This window comes from Littorina saxatilis, linkage group LG11, assembly GCF_037325665.1.
Source record: "Littorina saxatilis isolate snail1 linkage group LG11, US_GU_Lsax_2.0, whole genome shotgun sequence".
NCBI lineage: Eukaryota > Metazoa > Mollusca > Gastropoda > Littorinimorpha > Littorinidae > Littorina > Littorina saxatilis.
In genome coordinates, this window is record NC_090255.1 from 29,748,731 (window position 1) to 29,769,462 (window position 20,732).

At 43.5% G+C, this 20,732-nt stretch overlaps 2 protein-coding genes across 2 annotated transcripts in view; one reads left to right on the forward strand and one right to left on the reverse strand.

Annotated features, from left to right (window-relative positions):
• Positions 1-12,079, forward strand: part of LOC138980213 (uncharacterized) — a 38,226-nt gene extending 26,147 nt beyond the window's left edge. The window contains exons 8-11 of the mRNA XM_070353052.1: positions 369-427; positions 5,754-5,890; positions 7,941-8,109; positions 9,206-12,079. Of these exons, the coding sequence (XP_070209153.1) occupies positions 369-427; positions 5,754-5,890; positions 7,941-8,109; positions 9,206-9,428 (588 nt within the window). The 3' untranslated portion in view covers positions 9,429-12,079. The remainder of the gene's footprint in view (positions 1-368; positions 428-5,753; positions 5,891-7,940; positions 8,110-9,205) is intronic.
• A 2,840-nt stretch (positions 12,080-14,919) lies between these two features.
• The window catches only part of LOC138980703 (E3 ubiquitin-protein ligase TRIM45-like), a 14,325-nt gene continuing 8,512 nt past the window's right edge, over positions 14,920-20,732 (reverse strand). Inside the window, exons 2-4 of the mRNA XM_070353611.1 lie at positions 16,796-17,200; positions 15,637-16,375; positions 14,920-15,323 (exon numbers count right to left, since the gene is read on the reverse strand). Coding sequence (XP_070209712.1) covers positions 14,920-15,323; positions 15,637-16,375; positions 16,796-17,200 — 1,548 coding nt within the window. The remainder of the gene's footprint in view (positions 15,324-15,636; positions 16,376-16,795; positions 17,201-20,732) is intronic.

Sequence of the window (20,732 nt, forward strand, 5' to 3'; positions counted from 1 at the left end):
GATTCCCTGTAGGTGGAGTTCCTGTAGGTGGATTCCCTGTATACAGGGAAAACCACAAGGTTTATTTCCTGTAGCGTTTCGCTGATATCGCTGAAAGTCACTTGACGCTTTGCAACATCAGTAGAATTTGATGTTTTTTAAAATCTTTTTTGATATTTCTCAGAAATTCAAGTATATGGTTTGCAAATTTTATTGAAAAACTCCACCCTGTGGGACAGGAACTCCACCTACAGGGAATCCCACTCTTTTGGTCGACATAGACCCCATCAGCGTAAGTGGACGCATTAACTCAGTGGTTGTGCACCTAGTACCCAAACCGGGAAGACTTGGGGTTTGAATGAACAAGGAAAGTTTGTTCTTATTTGCAGGACATTGCACTTTTCTCTGAGATTCATCAAGAGGATCGGCGAAAATTGTTTGTGGCCAGGTGAGCCCGAGTTTTTTTGTATATGTTTTTTGTTCTACCTGAGAAGCAAGAAGAGTGTGGAGCCAGGTATTGGAGAGGCAATGTGGTTGGTAGGTCCAGATTATAGAGTGGATTGTCCCCCTTGTAAGACACCCTCCCCACCCCACCCCAACCCCCAAGACACCCTCCCCACCCCACCCCACCCCACCCCAACCCCCAAGACACCCTCCCCACCCCACCCCAACCCCCAAGACACCACCCCACCCCACCCCACCCCCCAAGACACCCTCCCCACCCCACCCCACCCCAACCCCCAAGACACCCACCCCACCCCACCCCACCCCACCCCACCCCAACCCCAAGACACCCACCCCACCCCACCCCAACCCCCAAGACACCCACCCCACCCCACCCCACCCCCCACCCCACCCCACCCCAACCCCCAAGACACCCACCCCACCCCACCCCAACCCCCAAGACACCCACCCCACCCCACCCCACCCCAACCCCCAAGACACCCACCCCACCCCACCCCAACCCCCAAGACACCCACCCCACCCCACCCCACCCCAACCCCCAAGACACCCACCCCACCCCACCCGGCCCAACCCCCAATTTGGGACCTCCCCTATTTTAAGACCTCCAGGCTTGGGAATGATACGCCTTTCGTCGTAAATACGACAAAGTCCTTTTCTAATTGTGAAAGAAAAGAGCCTTCGTGTGCCCTTAAAAATGCTTAAAACGCAACATTTTCCAGTCAGTACGCCCAAATCACTTTTATTCATTCCCAGGCCTGGACCTTGCTTTTCTGGTTTTCTGTTCATAAACTCTGTAAATTTATCTTCATTTTAACTTCAAACTCGCTCCTGCTTGAGACATAATTTTTTTTAAGAATTTTGGAGGTCTTGAAATAGGGCTCAAATTTGCATGGCAGGTAAAACAAATTGTATTAAAGGAACTGATACTGTATTTGTGATACAAAGAAACCCCCTTTTAACCCTTATGCTGGTTGTCGCGACATATGTCACGCTACTTTACGTATACTGGCTCAGTCTGTTTGGTCTGTTCCGATTACCTCCCATGGATGCGAAAACCTATATGACCGTTTTTCTGTATTGTTCTCTCTGTTCATTCAGCAGTGGCTATGTAACATGTGTTACAGAATGACACCAGTGTAAGGGTTAACATTTTAGACCCCTTCCATTTCTAGACCTACCGGCACGGTTGGCCTAGTGGTAAGGTACGTGTCCGCCCCGTGATCGGGAGGTCGTGGTTTTGAACCCCAGCCGGGTCATACCTAAGACTTTAAAATTGGCAATCTAGTGGCTGCTCCGCCTGGCGTCTGGCATTATGGGGTTAGTGCTAGGACGGGTTGGTCCGGTGTCAGAATAATGTGACTGGGTGAGACATGAAGCCTGTGCTGCGACTTCTGTCTTGTGTGTGGCGCACGTTATATGTCAAAGCAGCACCGCCCTGATATGGCCCTTCGTGGTCGGCTGGGCGTTAAGCAAACAAACAAACAAACAAAAATTTCAAGACCTTAAAACTGTGTTTTCTCAGATTTTCTGTTCATAAGGTATGTGAATCTAGCTACGGTTTAAAACTCCCTCCCTTTTGATATCTGATTTACCCCCCGCGGGTTAGGGGGAAGGATTTACCCCTCCCTGGTCCCCCCGCGGGTTAGGGGGAAGGATTTACCCCTCCCTGGTCCCCCCGCGGGTTAGGGGGAAGGATTTACCCCTCCCTGGTCCCCCCGCGGGTTAGGGGGAAGAATTTACCCGATGCTCCCCAGCATGTCGTAAGAGGCGACTAACGGATTCTGTTTCTCCTTTTACCCTTGTTAAGTGTTTCTTGTATAGAATATAGTCCATTTTTGTAAAGATTTTAGTCAAGCAGTATGTAAGAAATGTTAAGTCCTTTGTACTGGAAACGTGCACTCTCCCAGTAAGGTCATATATTGTACTACGTTGCAAGCCCCTGGAGCAAATTTTTGATTAGTGCTTTTGTGAACAAGAAACAATTGACACGTGGCTCTATCCCCTCTCCCCATTTTCCTTGTCGCGATATAATCTTCGTGGTTGAAATCGACGTTAAACACCAAATAAAGAAAGTAAAGAAAAGATATGTGATTTTATAGATTTTTGGTGGTCTTACAATGGGGATTCCAGTGTATTTCTCGGATATAAAAAACAAGAAAGGTAAGTTGTTGGAACGTTGTTATTGAAATAAATACGTTACAATCACAAATATATCGACCCTGTTTAAGTGAACAGACAAATACAATTAGTCACACATAAATTTAGCTTGATGGAATCAGTTTCGCCCACTCGCCAGGAAGCCGAGCAAATGAACCAACATTAGTGAATTAATTGTATTTGTCTGTTCACTTAAAAGACCATTAGGTCGATATGTTTGGGATTGTAATGTATTTTTGTCAATGACAACATTCCACACAACTTACCTTTCTTGTTTTTTGACTCACGTGCGAAGCAAAAGTGAGTCTATGTACTCACCCGAGTCGTCCGTCCGTCCGTCCCGGCGTCCGTCCGGAAAACTTTAACGTTGGATATTTCTTGGACACTATTCAGTCTATCAGTACCAAATTTGGCAAGATGGTGTATGATGACAAGGCCCCAAAAAACATACATAGCATCTTGACCTTGCTTCAAGGTCAAGGTCGCAGGGGCCATAAATGTTGTCTAAAAAACAGCTATTTTTCACATTTTTCCCATTTTCTCTGAAGTTTTTGAGATTCAATACCTCACCTATATATGATATATAGGGCAAAGTAAGCCCCATCTTTTGATACCAGTTTGGTTTACCTTGCTTCAAGGTCAAGGTCACAGGAGCTCTTCAAAGTTGGATTGTATACATATTTTGAAGTGACCTTGACCCTGAACTATGGAAGATAACTGTTTCAAACTTAAAAATTATGTGGGGCACATGTTATGCTTTCATCATGAGACACATTTGGTCACATATGATCAAGGTCAAGGTCACTTTGACCCTTATGAAATGTGACCAAAATAAGGTAGTGAACCACTAAAAGTGACCATATCTCATGGTAGAAAGAGCCAATAAGTAGAGGTTACACGCCGAGTCTCAGTGATTATCAAAAATAATGGTCGAAGTTAGCGGATCATGAAAAATGCGAGCTTTAGCGAGCTTTTTCATGACCGCGAACTGAGACCATTATTTTTGATAATCACTGAGACGAGGTGTGTAACCTCTTTATTCCTCCTTTCTTCAGTTATTCAAAGAAAAAAGGAGTTTTTTTGCGAAAGTTTGATCGAATCCTATTCTCTCAACCAGTCAACCTGCGCAGGCGATCGATTAATGCGCGGTTGTATAGTTCCGTGCAAATCATTCCATTCTGTTAACACTTCTTGTCAGTTTTCCTATTTTAGGCTAAAATCAAGTACACAGATATGCTGTTATTCTGCTGTGGCGGCAAAGGCAGATATTGTGTGTTCTGTATATGTTTTGGTATCGCTTAGGGTAATGTTTTTTCGTCAAATGGGACTAGCAGACGAACTTTTGCACCCGTGTTCCAACGTTAAAAACTGTATGAAGTTCCGTTTTCCGGGGAAAATAGTGTATGAAACCCCTTTATGTTGTTTAAATTGATGAGATGTGTGCATTTGGTTGCGTGCGATCTGTTTATTAAATGAAATATTGTTGAAAACTGACCGTCGGATTGCAGTCTGTTGTCGAAGGAACTGAGTGAAAAGAAGGGGAACTACTCTTGTCGCTAGACAAAGTATGAGTTACTTGCCTTGGGAAATTGCTTGTGATGAACGGCTTGAGCCACGGCAGATGAGATTCAGAAAACAACCGAACTCATGGATTTTATATGGAGATTCATGTGTTCAGGCCTGTAGTTGTTAATTTAAATGCGGTATGTTTGTATTGTTTGCTCCAGAGATGTATACTTCGTACATTAGAGCGTTCTGAACTTTTCAGTCGCAAAAAGTAGTACCGAAACAGAACAACCTCTCAACCCATTGCACTATCGAGGATTCAGGCTGTTGCTGGGTCGTTATTTGTTTGGTTGCTGGGTCATTATCGAAAAATAACTACCCCTACAAGTTTACAGAGGTAAAGAAGCAGAGGGGGGAATAAGCACCATTGTACTTCCTATGTCTTGAATGAACAGCTTTGTGTTGCATGACCTTGGATGACCTTGACCTTGGGTCAAGGTCACATGTATTTTGGTAGGAAAAATGTGTAAAGCAGTTCTTAGTGTATGATGTCATTGCTAGGTTTAGCTGAAGGTCAAGGTCATGTAAAGGTCAAGGTCAAGCATGTGAGTCGTATGGGCTTTGCCCTTCTTGTTTATTCTCAATTTTGGAACGTTGGCCGTCTCTTTGTTCTTGGATTCATTCCTCGTATAGGTACTCTCATGATTATCTGCAATACAGTGGTAGCTGTGATGTGAGGGCCCCTCCGACGAGAGGACATCTTCTAATAAAGGACATCTTTAGTTGTCCCTTTGTTTATAAATTTGACTGAAATATACTTGTCGTGAAAGACCACCTGCGATGTTAGGGCACACTTGGCAGGTCACAAGGGTTTTGTCTCAAGGCAGGTACCGTTGTACAGTGGGACACCGGGGGCGGGGATGTAGCTGACAGTCGGTAGCGCGCTGGATTTGTATCCAGTTGGCCATTGTCAGCGTGAGTTTGTCGCCACGTTCGGCGAGAGATTTATTTCTCAGAGTCAACTTTGTGTGCAGACTCTCCTCGGTGTCCGAACACCCCCGTGTGTACACGCAAGCACAAGACCAAGTGCGCACGAAAAAGATCCTGTAATCCATGTCAGAGTTCGGTGGGTTATAGAAACACGAAAATACCCAGCATGCTTCCTCCGAAAGCGGCGTATGGCTGCCTAAATGGCGGGGTAAAAACGGTCATACACGTAAAAGCCGTGGGAGTTTAAGCCCATGAACGAACAAACAAACAAACATACAGTGGGACCCCCCTTTTAAGGCCCCCGATTTAAGACTTCCTCTCTTTTAAGACCTTGTTTTATCAGACTTTCTGTTCATAGCCTCTGTAAATTTATCTCTATTTTAAGACTCCCTCCTTTTTAAGACCTGATTTTCTCGATTTTTTTGGAGGTCTTAAAAGGGGGGTTCCACTGTACCAGCAGGGAAGGAGAATGAAAGTGTTCTCATGTTGCCTTTTGTCTTTTCAAAGTTCAATAAGACAGTTAGTCTGTTTCTTGTTCTCTCCCTCACAGTCCCACTCACTCACTCACTCACTCACACACTCTTTCACAAGCTCCAAGTCCCAGTATTTCTCATAAATTCTTATTCATTTGCCGTAACATCCCGCGTTCCTTTCAGCCTTCCCAAGGTGCAGGCGTTGAACGGCAGTGAAGTGACTTCCATCGAGCGTGAAAAAGCTGAGCGCCACTACCTCCGCCATTTCCTTGAAGCTTCGGAGAAACCGGCACGTTACATGGAACTGGAAGAGAAGCATGGTGAGCTGATGATTCCTCAGTGTAAACTGCCCTTTTAGACCCTGAATGATGGGCGTAGTGGTAAGACATCCCCCTCCTAATTAATCGGATGGTCGTGAGTTCTAATCCTTGCGGCGGCTGCCTGGTTGGTTAAGGGTGGAGATTTTTCCGATCTCCCAGGTCAACTTACGTGCAGACCATCTAGTACCTTATCCCCCTTCGTGTGTACACGCAAGCACCAGACCAAGTGCACACGGAAAAGATCCTGTAATCCATGTCAGAGTTCGGTGGGTTATAGAAGCACGAAAATACCCAGCATGCTTCCCCCAAAATCGGAATATGCTGCCTGAATGGCGGGGTAAAGACGGTCATACATGTAAAAATCCACTCATGCAAAAAATATGAGTGAACGTGAGAGTTTCAGCCCATGAGCGAAGAAGACGAAGAACATGAATTGTGTGGCTGGTTGGTAGCTTAGCCAGTAGTGCGCTGGCTTTGTCCAAAAGCTATCTTTTTGCATGCATTTGCTCATGAGGATATTTTATTATTGGTTTTAAGTTTAACTAAGATAGAGAGAGAGAGGGCGAAAGAGAGAGTGTGTATGTGCACGCGTGTGTTGCCGTGAGAGACTGCTTAGAATTTTTGGATACGGTTTAGTTTTGTTAGTTTTAAGTGCAATCCTTATTTCTTAGTAAATGTGTTGTATTTTATGTCTGTGATCGCCTGACACTGCATGGCAATTTTCCTTGTTTTTATAAGGACAGTAACATTTTGAGTCTGGAGTCTTGGGTCTTGAGGGAGCTACGATTCTGTCTGCTTAGCGTTTGCACTGACTCAGGAAAATACAGAAAAATACCCCACCTCAAACCCATTCTGAAAGCAACAAGAAGAAAACCCTGGATTAAGATACCCCCCCCCCTCCCCATCCTACCCCCTTCTCCTCCCTTTTAAGATTCTGCTTCTAAAGCAACAACGTGCTTTGTTTGTGGAGGAGGTTTGATGTCAGTGCTCCTGTTATGTCAGTTGCCAGGAGACTGGTTCCGCGTAACTCTCATTGACTGTTGTCTTTAGTTAGAGCTGTTGCTTCCCTTTGTTATTGGACCCGAGGCCGATCGTGTAAATTCTCAGCTTTTCTGTCCAAAAGCTCCATAAATTTATGCCTGATTCCACTGTACTATTATTACTCAAACCATTTCAGATTCTAGATTTGTTTTCTAGCGTTGAATATATTTCATGCTTATTAACACTGCAATGATCGATATTGATGATTGTTGGTGATTCATAATTCAACTAAAGCTTATCCCCGAGTACGCAGTACTAGTGTCCAACAGACTTTAATTGTGTGTGTGTCTGTCTATCTGTCTGTCTGTCTCGACTTAACAGCTTATTGCTGGGAAACTACTGGGCGCAGTTCGTTCAAAAGTTGATACACTAACTTGATAATAGGTCCGATTGATCGTATTAAAACTTCATAATGTTACCTGGGACCTAAATGCCCAAAAAAACACAAAAGTTCTTGACGGTTGGACGAATTCAATCGGAGCGACAGCCAGCCATTGAGCTGATAGAACAGCCGAACGCGTGCGTCATGAAAAGCATGCGTATCGCATGCGAGATGCGAGCAAGCCAGCCAGCGGGTGGGGATTAATTTGGTCTCGGCAAAGAAACTACACAGTGCAGGTTTGATCTCGGTGAGACTGAAAGAGAGACAGAGAGCACGAGAGAGAGAGCGACAGGGACACTGTGTCAGTGATTCAAGGTGGTGGCTTGGTGGCCAAAGGGATCCGGGTTCGATTCCCGGCATAGGCGGTCTATTTTTTTTTTTTTTTTTTTTTAATTCTTGTTTACTATTGTTTATTATGAACGTTTTAATGTTTTATTTTTCTCAAATAATTTTTTTAATTGTGTAAAATAAATAATTTTTTTAATTTTTTTTTTAAATCTACGTGCACAAGACAAAAACTTTCATACTGGGGGAGCGAGCCAGTCTGAAGAGTACTCGGGTCCAGCGCCAGCGTTTTTTATCTTAAACAAAGTCAGAATATTAATTATTTTTCTCTTTTCTGTACAGGTCCTGTCCAGCCTCTGTTTGACATTGACCTTGGGGCCCGGTTTCAAAAGGAAGTGACCTTGACCTTCATGTTGACTGGCGTGAAAAAGTTTACAGAGCGTGTTAGCATGCTGCAAACAGTTCAAAAACTACGCTGCTTTGTTGCAAGAAAGCTGGGCATCAACAGACAGTATGTATTGTTGAAAACGCACATGTAAATACATTCTCATGTACATGCACACAAATGCATAATTCACACGTGTTCTTGGTTTGCTCCAAAACCTTATCCTTTCAGAATGAAGTACCGGCACGGTTGGCCTAGTGGTAAGGCGTCCACCCCGTGATCGGGAGGTCGTGGGTTCGAACCCCGGCCGGGTCATACCTAAGACTTTAAAATTGGCAATCTAGTGGCTGCTCCGCCTGGCATCTGGTATTATGGGGTTAGTGCTAGGACTGGTTGGTCCGGTGTCAGAATAATGTGACTGGGTGAGACATGAAGCCTGTGCTGCGACTTCTGTCTTGTGTGTGGCGCACGTTATATGTCAAAGCAGCACCGCCCTGATATGGCCCTTCGTGGTCGGCTGGGCGTTAAGCAAACAAACAAACAAAAAAATCAGAATGAAGTTCTAAGTTCTCTTTCTCTCTCTGTTTCTCATTCACGGATGTGCACTCACGTATACATATATAACTGCCTTTTGTCAACTTTAAGCTCACTTGAACATTGTCATTTCGCTTGTTCTTGTCTGTCTGTCTTTCTCTCTCTTTTTTCTCTCTCACTCTCTATCTCAAAAACACACACAATCCTGTACACAGGCACACTTACACCCAAAGACAGGCACACTTACACCCAAAGACAGGCACACTTACACCCAAAGACAGGCACACTTACACCCAAAGACAGGCACACTTACACCCAAAGACAGGCACACTTACACCCAAAGACAGGCACACTTACACCCAAAGACAGGCACACTTACACCCAAAGACAGGCACACTTACACCCAAAGACAGGCACACTTACACCCAAAGACAGGCACACTTACACACAAAGACAGGCACACTTGCACACACACCCAAAAACGCTTTCAGTAAACTTTTACGACATACTATTTTCAGTTGTACTCTCTCTCTCTTCCTCTCTCTTCAGTACACACACACACACACCAACCAACACCAACACACACATAAACACACACACACACACACACACACACACGAACAGACACACACATCAGCAAATCTTAATGCACTAGACCATTCTCAACTCTCGCCGTCATCGTTTTCAGCTCCTTCAGAATGTTTCACTTTGCTTGTGGACCGTACCAGAACCCTGCAGATCAGACGATTGACGAGCTGTTCTTGGATTCCTTGCCGCTCAGCCGCTTCGATTTTATGAACGGAGACGAGCTTCATGTCGAATTTGAGACATCATGCAGTCAGCCAGTCCAGGACTTCTTGACGTCAAACAACCAACAGGTTCACAACTACTTCAAGAAAATCTGCGAATAATGAGACATGTTTTTTTGCTGCTTGTGAAAAAGTTTTAACAATGAACTGAAATGTATTTCCTGTGATGCAAAGTCATTAGCCAGATGTATGTACAGTGGAACCTGGCTTTTATGACCTCCCAATTTAAGACTTCCTCCCTTTTAAGACCATGTCTTTTTGCATGTTTTGTTCATAAGCCCTGTAAATTTACTCCCATTTTAAGACTCTCTCCTTTTAAATACTCTCAGATTTTGGAGGTCTTAAAAAAGGGGTTCCACTGTACAGGTACTATTTCCTGTGGTTGAAAAATTATTCAGCTGATAGAGAATACATGTATATAATTTTTGGGCTGTGATCAGAACAGAATTTTTATTGATGCAGTCTTTTCTCCCCTCTGTTAAAAAACTGGGGAAAATTTCAGGGGCTTAGAAAAATGTGTGTGAATATCGATTTGATTTTCTTTGACATTTAAAACACAGAAATAAACAAATGCCTCTGGGTAACTTGCTTTAAGGGGTAACAAACTGTTCAATCGGATTGTCAAAAGAATTAAAGAAAAAAGTGCAGATGGACAGAAACTGTGAAAAAGAAGTTACCTAGATAATTGTGTACATATTATTATATATTTATGATCATCAACGTTATTTAAATTATAACAAGAGGCGAAGCCTTCAAGGCTCACGTAAGAAATCGACAAACAGTAACACAAACTCAATCACTCCGTCACACAAACACACACACAGTAAGCATAGGTGCAAGAGTGCGAGACAGACACTAGATCTAGTGTCTGTCTGTAGCCTACTTACGGGGACACGACAGCCAGATGGACAGATCGACACTGCGCTTTCGACAGCGCTTCCTCGCGCAGACACTGGAAACACGCTGTGCAGATTAACCTGTAGGAAATCTCCTTTGGCATCTTCTTTATCTATTTTTCTGGAGCTACGAAACCGAACAATATGAAATTGTCTTCTCCGAATCGGCGAACTGCAGCTCGGTGATAACTGTATCTATACCACAATCCTTCACGCGATCTGACCTAACCTTGACCCCTGACCTGGTCTACATACCACACACGACACAAACCAGTCAGCTGTTTTACCCCCCCAAAACCCCCCACCACCGTTTTCTTTGGATACACTCTTTAACTACATACGTGCCGACGAAATGTTGATCATTGCTTCAATACTTTGAAGCTGTTGCTTGAATAATAACCAGGTAAAATTAATATTTCGGTGTTCAGTCAAATGTTAAAGTTTCTACCACAGACATACATACATACGCACGCACGCACACACAGACAGACAAAAGTTAGCATCGCATAGGCTACACTTACGTGAGCCAAAAATGAGCAGGGGAAAAAACAACAAGACAACCTGATTTTCAGAAACTTTATTTTACGCATGGAATGAAATCCAAATAAGTTCAGTGAGACTTTTTTCCACAGCCTGAAAAAAATGACATTCATTATTAAATTGCAAAAATGTTTTTGTACAACGATTGTTATTCCATTGCTGTTTGTTACTGTCATTATCACCTCTTGTCAAATAAGAATACTTGAAGTTTTTGAGCTGCTAAAGATAAATGTACTTCCACACATGTAAATATGAAATGTTGGAAAGTGTGATTGTACAGGGATATGGATAATGCAGATATTAGATTAATGCAGGGGGAAATAGACTGTATAGAATATAGTCAATGTTTGTAAAGATTTTAGTCAAGCAGTATGTAAGAAATGTTAAGTCCTTTGTACTGGACCGGCACGGTTGGCCTAGTGGTAAGGCGTCCGCCCCGTGATCGGGAGGTCGTGGGTTCGAACCCCGGCCGGGTCATACCTAAGACTTTAAAATTGGCAATCTAGTGGCTGCTCCGCCTGGCGTCTGGCATTATGGGGTTAGTGCTAGGACTGGTTGGTCCAGTGTCAGAATAATGTGACTGGGTGAGACATGAAGCCTGTGCTGCGACTTCTGTCTTGTGTGTACTTACTTACTGCCTTTCACGCCTGGTGGCGTGTAGGGCAGCGACATGTCTTGTGTGTGGCGCACGTTATATGTCAAAGCAGCACCGCCCTGATATGGCCCTTCGTGGTCGGCTGGGCGTTAAGCAAACAAACAAACAAACAAACTTTCTACTGGAAACTTGCATTCTCCCAGTAAGGTCATATATTGTACTACGTTGCAAGCCCCTGGAGCAATTTTTTGATTAGTGTTTTTGTGAACAAGAAACAATTAACAAGTGGCTCTATCCCATCTCCCCCCTTTCCCCGTCGCGATATAACCTTGAATGGTTGAAAACTACGTTAAACACCAAATAAAGAAAGAAAGAAAAGACCGTACCAGAATTTTACACTTTACAGTTGAATGCACTGTTTCTGTGAGTCATTCTTACGTTGTTGACTTTTGCTTTATCTTTATTGGCATATGTTTCCTTCTAGCTCTTTTTTGTAAAAAATTGTTTTGTATCTGTGTTGGATGCTGTAGTTTCACTTCATACTACTAACACAACAAGTCTTTAGTTTAGTTAGGCGTGAGGTTTATTATCTTTCTGGAACCACTCAGTTACATCAGTGTACGTGCTAGGCTGGTCACAAGATGGCTGACAGTTCCGCGTTGTTTTTACACACGTGACCAATATTAATATTAATTAGATGACGTCATGGAATTTCCCAAACAGTATCATTGTATGTGCATGGAATTTATGGTATGATGTACAATATGTGAGGTGTTGTTATCTACACTTCAGAGAACACACCTTTGGTGGAAGATTTCTCTGTCAGTGGTTCGTGTTTCCTTTTTGTGTGTAACATAATCAATATTTGATTATTCTAATTTTTGTTTGAAGATTTTATCACAACTGGCATGTTATGTTGCTCTGCACATTTGTCTAAACAATGTTTGTTTGTTTGTTTATTTGTTAACGTCCAGCCGACTACGTAGAGCCATATCAGGACGAGGAAGGGGGGGATGAAGGGGGCCACTTGTCAAGCGATTCCTGTTTACAAATGCACTAACCCATTACTTGTGTCCCAGCAGGCTTTAGTAAAACTAAATTAATACCTACTGGAAGATTACCAGTTTCCAATATGTTAAAATAGGCTTAACCTATCTACTGCTGGGCTTACATCAGAACACTAACAGATTAAACTAATACATGAATCGCGAGACAAGCGGCAAGAGAAGAGATTTTTTAGAAAAAATACAGGTGAATGAGCAAGAAGGCAGAAAAAAGAAAAGAATTCATGAAGAAAAAGAGAGCATGACAGGAAAGAGGAACCAAAAATCTACCTAACAGCAAACTGGAAAGCTCCTGCGATTCCAAAAACAGGAGGGGCCTTTAATTTCATAACCGCAGTGCCCCACTGCGGGATGTCTAAACAATGAAATATTTTGTGTGAAAGGACAAAAATATGCACACAAGTAATTTCATAATTAATGATTTTTCAACATGTAACTGTGAGCTGTTAGTTTGACATAGATGTGGAAGAGATCTTCTTTGACAATCTCAAAGCATACCTTTTAGTACAAGCATCGTTATTGATAAAACTGTTTTGTCACTGATTTCTAATGGTTGTAAAAGTAAATATGACTGTACATGTACATAAGTTGTGGACTATTGCAAACATTTTGTTTCTTCCATGAATGAGACATGACTGCTGGAGATATCGGATGGGGGGGAAAAAAATTGAATATTGACAGTTTAGCATGTACAGAAGTTAACATGTTTTCATGCTGTTTTTCTTATTGCTTTGTGTTTAGTTTGCAAAAAGGTGGGACTTTGTTTATGTGCATTTAAATTTCGGTGACGGTCAGTGCCAATGGCAATAGTCTTGATTTGTGTACCTATGGTATAAAGTATCAAATCTATCACCAGGTGAATGAGTTTTGCATTTGAAAAATGTGCTCATATGAATTATGTAACATGTACATATGAGTCACTGTAGATTGAATATTATTTTGGGATCAATGTTTTTTTTATATCTTTGTGATTAGATTTATGATCAAACAGTAAATGACTTTAACCACCCCCCCACCCCCCCCCTCCTCTTTTTCTGTGATTGTACCTGTATACGGGAGGCTTACTGTGCCTTTAAGGTTAGTGAAGCTGCTTTCAACCTGTGAAATTTATATCTTTGTGATTAGATTTATGATCAAACAATATATAACCTTAATCATCCCCCCTCTTTTCCTGTGATTGTATCTTTCATCCCCCCCCCCCCCCCCTCTGCCCCCGCCCCTTTCTCTGTCTCTCTATCTCTGTCTCACTCTGATAGCCAGGTGAATTCAAAGTCGGTTGCGAGTGCTATATAGTTGTTATTATCTTGACTTTATGCTTTCATGAAACAATTGAAGTCAACAAACTGAATGATAACTGTGTTTGATATTAACTTTGACATATTTTTGTATCTTGAACGCGATTTTGTAAATAAAGATATGCTACAAAAAGCGGTATTGAGTTTTAATGGTGTGCATTTATCTTCATGATCCATATATAACAGTGATACATTTGTTCGTCACATTTTTCAGGCTGATGGGCCTCATGTGAAAGCCTGTGTTATAAAGTTACACCTGAAATCAATCTGACAAAAACTGAGTCCTTTATTTTAAAATCTGCAAACAAAATTGGATATGCAAAAAACCCACAACATACCCCCCCCCCCCCCCCCCCAATAAATACAGAAACAACAGCATATTTTTGAAAGAAAATTCTATTTATGTTCAGAATATTTTGTTCAATTTGTCTAACAGGTGTGGTGGTGATGCCAGATGTTGTCAAAGAAGACATGTGTGAACCGTTTCAAAGTCCCCCCATAAAGGCACATCCTGCAGCCATTTTTCAGGGATTCCTCCACACAAAAAAGCCACGTCTTAAACCTTTTTTGGAATCGCTTTCCGTGCCAATGCAGAATAATGCACCAATATTATGTATACAAAGATCACCTTCAAGTACATGTATTCTGAATGTGCTTGGTATGTTCAGTGAAGTAATGCAACTTTATAAAAACAAAAAACATTAAAAATATTCATATTAATTCAATGTTTTTACATAAGACATGTGCAACTCTATTGCTACATCTATACAATTTTGTGGCAATATTCATACTGCTGTGGTCCGACAGATAACAAAGTACCAAAGACGCACGGTAGAACAAAAGTTCCATGTAAAACTTTCAATGAATCTCGCATCACACACAGACAAGCAAACAAACAATGAATAAACGCTAAAAAAAAGCGCAAAATAAGAACATGCGCGGGCCCTTGTGTGTGTGTTTAAATGTGTGTGTGTCTGTGTGTGTTTTTCTGTCTTCCCGAATGTCTCCCTGTTGTTCTCTTTGTGTGTTTATGTGTGTGTTTGTCACTTCGCGTACGTATTGCTGTGCATGAAAACAATTGAACAAAGCACAACTGTGGATAAGAATGATCCACTTGACACAAAAACAGTCAAAATGAAAATCCTCTCTCAGTCAAAATGAAAGTTTAAACATCGTACATCCACACAGAGTGCAGCCAGCAAGTTACATAATGTCAAGTTGTGGTGTCACAAGGGCACCAGTAAAAGTCGTGCGATCATTAAAGTACTCATCAACATTATTCCTTGTCTTCACCCACACCCTCTGTCCCACCCCCAGCTGTACGAAAACACTGCTGCTTCCCGTGCTTGTGAAGGAACCGCGGACAGAGGCGTGTTCAGTATCGTCCACCATGATGCTGGCACATGCAATGATGTCTTGGTTGGCAGACTCCACAGTGGCAGTGAAGACGTAGGTTCCCGGTACAGACGTCGTGAACACTCCTGTTTTGTCGTCATAGCAACTGCCTTCGTTTACTTTCATAGTCTTGAAGACTATTGGTTTGTGACATTTTGTCTTTGCCTTGTTAATGTCCCTGGCGTGGAATGCTATGGCCTTGCCTGCCTTTGCTGAAAACCAAGTATTCAATAAGAATTAGGAATAACATAACAAGATTTGAGGGATCTAAACATCGATATGCATACCGACAGGCAGAGGCATAGACAGACAGACACACATACATAGAGGGACACTCATAAAAATACACACACACACCCACCCACACACACACATACAAGCAAGTGCTGTTTTCCTTCAATCTCAAGCAAAATCGATATTTGTTCGCAGAACGGCTGTCTATCCTGGTAATCAAAACTATACAAGGTGTAATCTCACTTGTAGGTAATGAATGTAACAAGTCACACAGTTTGCATTGTAACCTACCAACTTTTCCTTCCAGTGCCAAAGTCGTCATCTTCAGTGTTGTGACGTCATCTGCTAGAGCTGACGTAGTTCTCTTTGTATCAGCCTCACTGTTTTTCAATGTCGTGATATCGTCTGACAACCCCAATGTAGTTTTCTTCACATCAGCCTCGCTCTTCTTCATAGCTGTGATGTCATCAGACAATGCTGAGGTCTTTTTCTCAGTGTTGTCCAGCCTGGTGACCAGTCGGTCCAGCTTGTCGGCCAGCTGTGTGACGGACAGAGGCCTGGTGACGTCATCATCACCCCCCTCCACCACCCGCCCCATGCAGGTCCCCACCACGTCCTGCTGCACCAGGGAGACGTCAGTGACGTCATAGCGCCAGCTCCACAGGCACTGCTGTCTGTCGGCCTGCTGTCTGTGCTGGTCAAGCCTGTCCTCGCTGAGCAGCGCCGCCTGCAGCTCTTTCCTCACCCTCACCACATCCGGGTCACTGCCGCTGACACGTGCAGCGCGCGACACCAGAGCCGACAGCGTTTCCTTGGTAACGGTGGCCGCGGTTTTCTGCGCACGTAGCTGACTCCTGGGCCGCTCTTCCTTCGCCGACACCTCGTCCAGCAGCTCGTCACGTGACCGCTGGATACTGGCCATGATGACGTCATAGCGGGCGTGAATTTGCTGCGTCACGTCCTGTTTGTGACGTGTCAGTTCTCGTTCGTCACGCTCCACGCGAAGCAGGGAAGACTCCATCACTTGGAGCTGTGACAATCACAACGATACGATTGTAGGATTATACTTTCTTTTCTTTTTTAAACACAAGACCACATTCACAAGTGTTTCATTTACACTGTTTCACACCCTATAGCTCGAGATGGGTTGTAACCAAGCAACATCTTGGAAAAGAAATCAAGTCGGAATAAACACAGTAATCGTCAAAACTGTGCTTCTTTTCGTTAAAATTCTGTTGGCTTTGACAAGAATGTCGGGAAACAAAAGGATGGTCACTTGCAAATTTGGTTTGTAACTATTGAACTAATTGACAACATGGAGGAACAATGCTATACGTTTTACGTCACGAAGAACAGTCATTCCAGCACAGACTGGAGAATTTTTATGGCCCAGTCAACTACTCATCAAATGTTTACAAAAACAAACTAACTAAAACAATAAAACACCCACCTGTTCCTGAACTGATGCAACCAGTGACGTCACTTCCTTCGTGGCTTGCGCAGCAGCAATGGCCAGGTCTAGGGTCACGTGACCTTCGTGTGACGTCAGCTTGCAGTGCAGACAGATACTGACGTCACATTGCTGACAGTGGAAGCACAAGGCCTGGTCCTGGTGAACCAGACACACACCTTTCTTCTGGCTTCTTGCAACGGATGGTTGACCAAGACCAAGCGACGTCACGTGATGGCTACGCATTAGTCGGTCGTGGCAGCGTCGACACTCACGACACATGCGCAGTGAGCATTGTTGACAGACATGCGCAGCGTCTTGCTGGTTTCCCTCATCACACATGTCACAGAGAACAGGGGGCGGGGCTTCGTCACCACTCTTCTCGTGGTCCACGTAAAAGTTGCTCTGCAACAAACATGGACAGAAGGTAATTACATTTAGCCAAGCTTTGACAAAACAGACAGACTTGGAATCCAGACGAGGTCGAGGGTGTATGTACATGTGTGTGTGCGTTGTCAGCGATTCCCAAAAAACTATTGAACAAATTTAATTTTGGGAATTCTTCCTTATAATATCCCCAGACTTTTTGGGTTTTTCCCTTCTTTTTATTTTTTTTAGGACAAATGCCTTTGATTGCATCATATCCGGCTTTTTCGAGAAAATTGAGGTGGCACTGTGGCGACCTCATTTTTCAATCAAATTTATTAATTTGTTTGGTCAAACAATCTTTGACCCGTCAAACTACGACGGGATTTGAATTTAGCTTCGAAGATTCAGGGCCGGACTAGGCTAAGAGGAGGGGGGAGGGGGTTGCCAGTGGTGGTCCAGGGGGATGTTCCCCCTGGTGGCAGGGGCGGATCAGTTCATTTCCGACGGCGCAAAGTGCCTAGCTTGCTAGGGGGGTCCGGGGGCATGCCCCCCCGGAAAATTTTGAAAAAAAGGATGCAAAATGGTGCAATCTGGTGCATTCTGAGGATGATCATTACCAGTTTCAGGCAGCAGATTTTGTCACTGAATAATACCCCAAAAATTGAAACTCAATGTAAAATAAAGAAATGCATACCTCATTCAATATTTTTATTTTTTGGCTGGGAGTGGGGTCCGGAAACCCTAGAAACACCCCCCCGCCCCCCTCTCTTCCGTCGTCCGCCCCTGGGCGGGGTCAAGGGGCAGAGCCCCTTGTGGGGGTCAGGGGGCTTTGCCCCCTGAAGCTGATGGGTAGGTCATATTCTGAGATAGGAAAATGGTCGCTCCTTGCATGAAACGGCATAAAATAAGCAATAATAAAAAAAAATTAAATAAGTAAGGTACATGTTTAGGCTAGGGGGGGGGGGGGGGGTGCGCAACCCCCATAACCCCCCCGGTAGTCCGGCCCTGAGATTAGAAATGTAGCAATTGATTTGTTGATTAAAATACTAATTAAAACATAAAATGTTACGAACAGATTAAAAAGTGTATAGATGTGTAAAGTATATAAACTGAGCAAAACAATTATTGCACCCATTTTCATACCCCAACTAAAACATTCATTGCCGTGTCATTTTATTCAAATTGTATATGCCATTAAAGGCCCTTTACTGGGTTATTTGGCACACTTTTCGGATCAAAGATTTCTGTTGTAGGTATCACGTGACCGCCGCCGAAGTGAGGGTACCCCCAAAATCGGCCTGACAAGTCAGGTACCAATTAAAATATCGAAAACAATTCAAAATAGGCTTATCTTGGCAACGTTTACAAACGAGGAGAAAGCCAAATCATTTATCTATCCAGTACAGGTAGGTTTGTTTTGCTGTCTTGCGTATCTCTTGTGTTATGTCAGTTCTACTAATGCAGGTATTGAGCGCTTGAGCAGTAGAAAACGAGTTTTTTGCGTCCATTTTGAGGGGTACCATGACAGAAAGCGCTATATTTCAGCAATGCCAAAGTGGATTGATTCGAAACTTTTAGGATCTTAAGTCTACATGACGTACGTCTGGTAAAATTGCGCATCGTTACAGATATTTGTTGAGATGATAAGCAATCTCCCGGAAAATGTTTTAAAACGTTTCATAAGTTTGAAGGTTTACATTAAAAAAAAGTCATGACTTTGCATGCGTACAGACAAATAAATGTTACACATACTACCAAACTTTCATATAAATACAATCACTAGTTTACGTTTCCTAGTCCTGTAAACACTATCAAATGTTTTTGAAGGATTGCAGTGAGACAGCCATGTCCAGTCATCCGTGACCGCAGCATGTTTTGAGAGGCATTCAGCGATAACCGCTGTCAATAGCAAACAGCCTGAACGTTTCATTTTTCTCTCATGTGTTAACATGGCTAGCAAATGTCCGTCAGTGGTCATACTCAAATGAAACTTTGGCAGTTCTTGTAACAACCATTTGTCTGTATGCATGCAAAGTCATGCATTTTTGGAATGTAAATTCACAAACCTGTGACGGGTTTAAAAACATTTTCCGGAAGAGTGCATGACATCTGAGTATAAACATGTAGTGATCCAAAATTTCACCCAGGGTAAGTTTCGTATGTATACTCTAGCTCCTGAAAGTTTCGAATTAATCCATTTCGGCAATGCTGAAATAAAGCGCTTGTTGTCATGGTATCCCTCAAAATGGACGCAAAATCCTCTCGATTTCTACAGTTCATGCGTTCCACACTTGCATCAGTAGACATGACATAACACAAGTGATGAAAAAAGAGGAAATCCCTTTATTCTAAGGGGGTTCGGGGGCATGCTCCCCCGATGTTTTTTAAATGGTACATTAAAATCTGTGCAATCTGGTGCATTTTGAGACTAAAATTCAACTCGTTTGGATCAGAGAAAAAAAGACATTCTCCTCACCCCCCCCCAAAAAAAAAATAATATCCCAACCAAACATAAAAAACACTGGTGCATATTTCTCCACACACGGCTGATTCCTTGACGAGGTGTGGGAGCTTGAGTACTTCTATGACCCCGAGAGCTATGCCAGCGGGAGTGTCAAAACTTCTGGTAGCGTCTCGCATGCTGGACAGGTCAACAGCTAACTCTCCTCGAGTCATAAGGGGCATGAGAAGGATACTCATGTAAATAAAACCATGGGCAGACCGGACTCATCAGCCATGGCGGGCAACCGGTCTAGGAGAGGGACACTCTGAATTCAAACCATGGGCAGACCGGACTCATCAGCCATGGCAGGCAACCGGTCTAGGAGAGGGACACTCTGAATTCAAACCATGGGCAGACCGGACTTATCAGCCATGGCAGGCAACCAGTCTAGGAGAAGGACACTCCGAATTCAAACCACCCCCCCCCCCCCCCCCCCCAACGAAGTCGGAGCGATGCTGACTGTGTTTCCGGACACAGTGTGGGAACCTAAACTAAGTTCATGGGAGATGAGCTCGCACGCCACCACTATGGATTATGCCTCAGATTCAGACAGATATCTCGATATGGTGTCGTTCCCGTGGACCTTTGCCAGGCGGGAGCGGTGCCAGACCCCCAGCCTCAAGGGGGTCCACCCACAGAACTTATATTAGACAGAAGGGACAAGCGCCTCTTCGGTATGTTCCGGCAATTTCCGTAAGCGTTCGGGGCGCCATTTTGAAACTGCTGCGAAGAAGCATGGCGAGTACCAGTACTGGCAGTAGGCTTACTGTAAACAAAACGAAACGCGGAGCGTGTTACTGTTGTGTTATGTGTATGTGTGTGTGTGTGTGTGTGTGTGTGTGTGTGTGTGTGTGTGTGTGTGTGTGTGTGTGTGTGTGTATGTGTGTGGTGTGTGTGTGTGTGTGTGTGTGTGTGTCAATGTGTGTGAGCCTGTGTGTGTGTGCGTGCGTGCATGAGTGCGGCGTGCGTACGGTGCCAATGTGTGTCAGGTGTGTGTGTGTCTGTTTGTAAGAAAGAGAGAGAGAGAGAGAGAGAGAGTGTGTGTGTGTGCATGAGTTTGTGTGT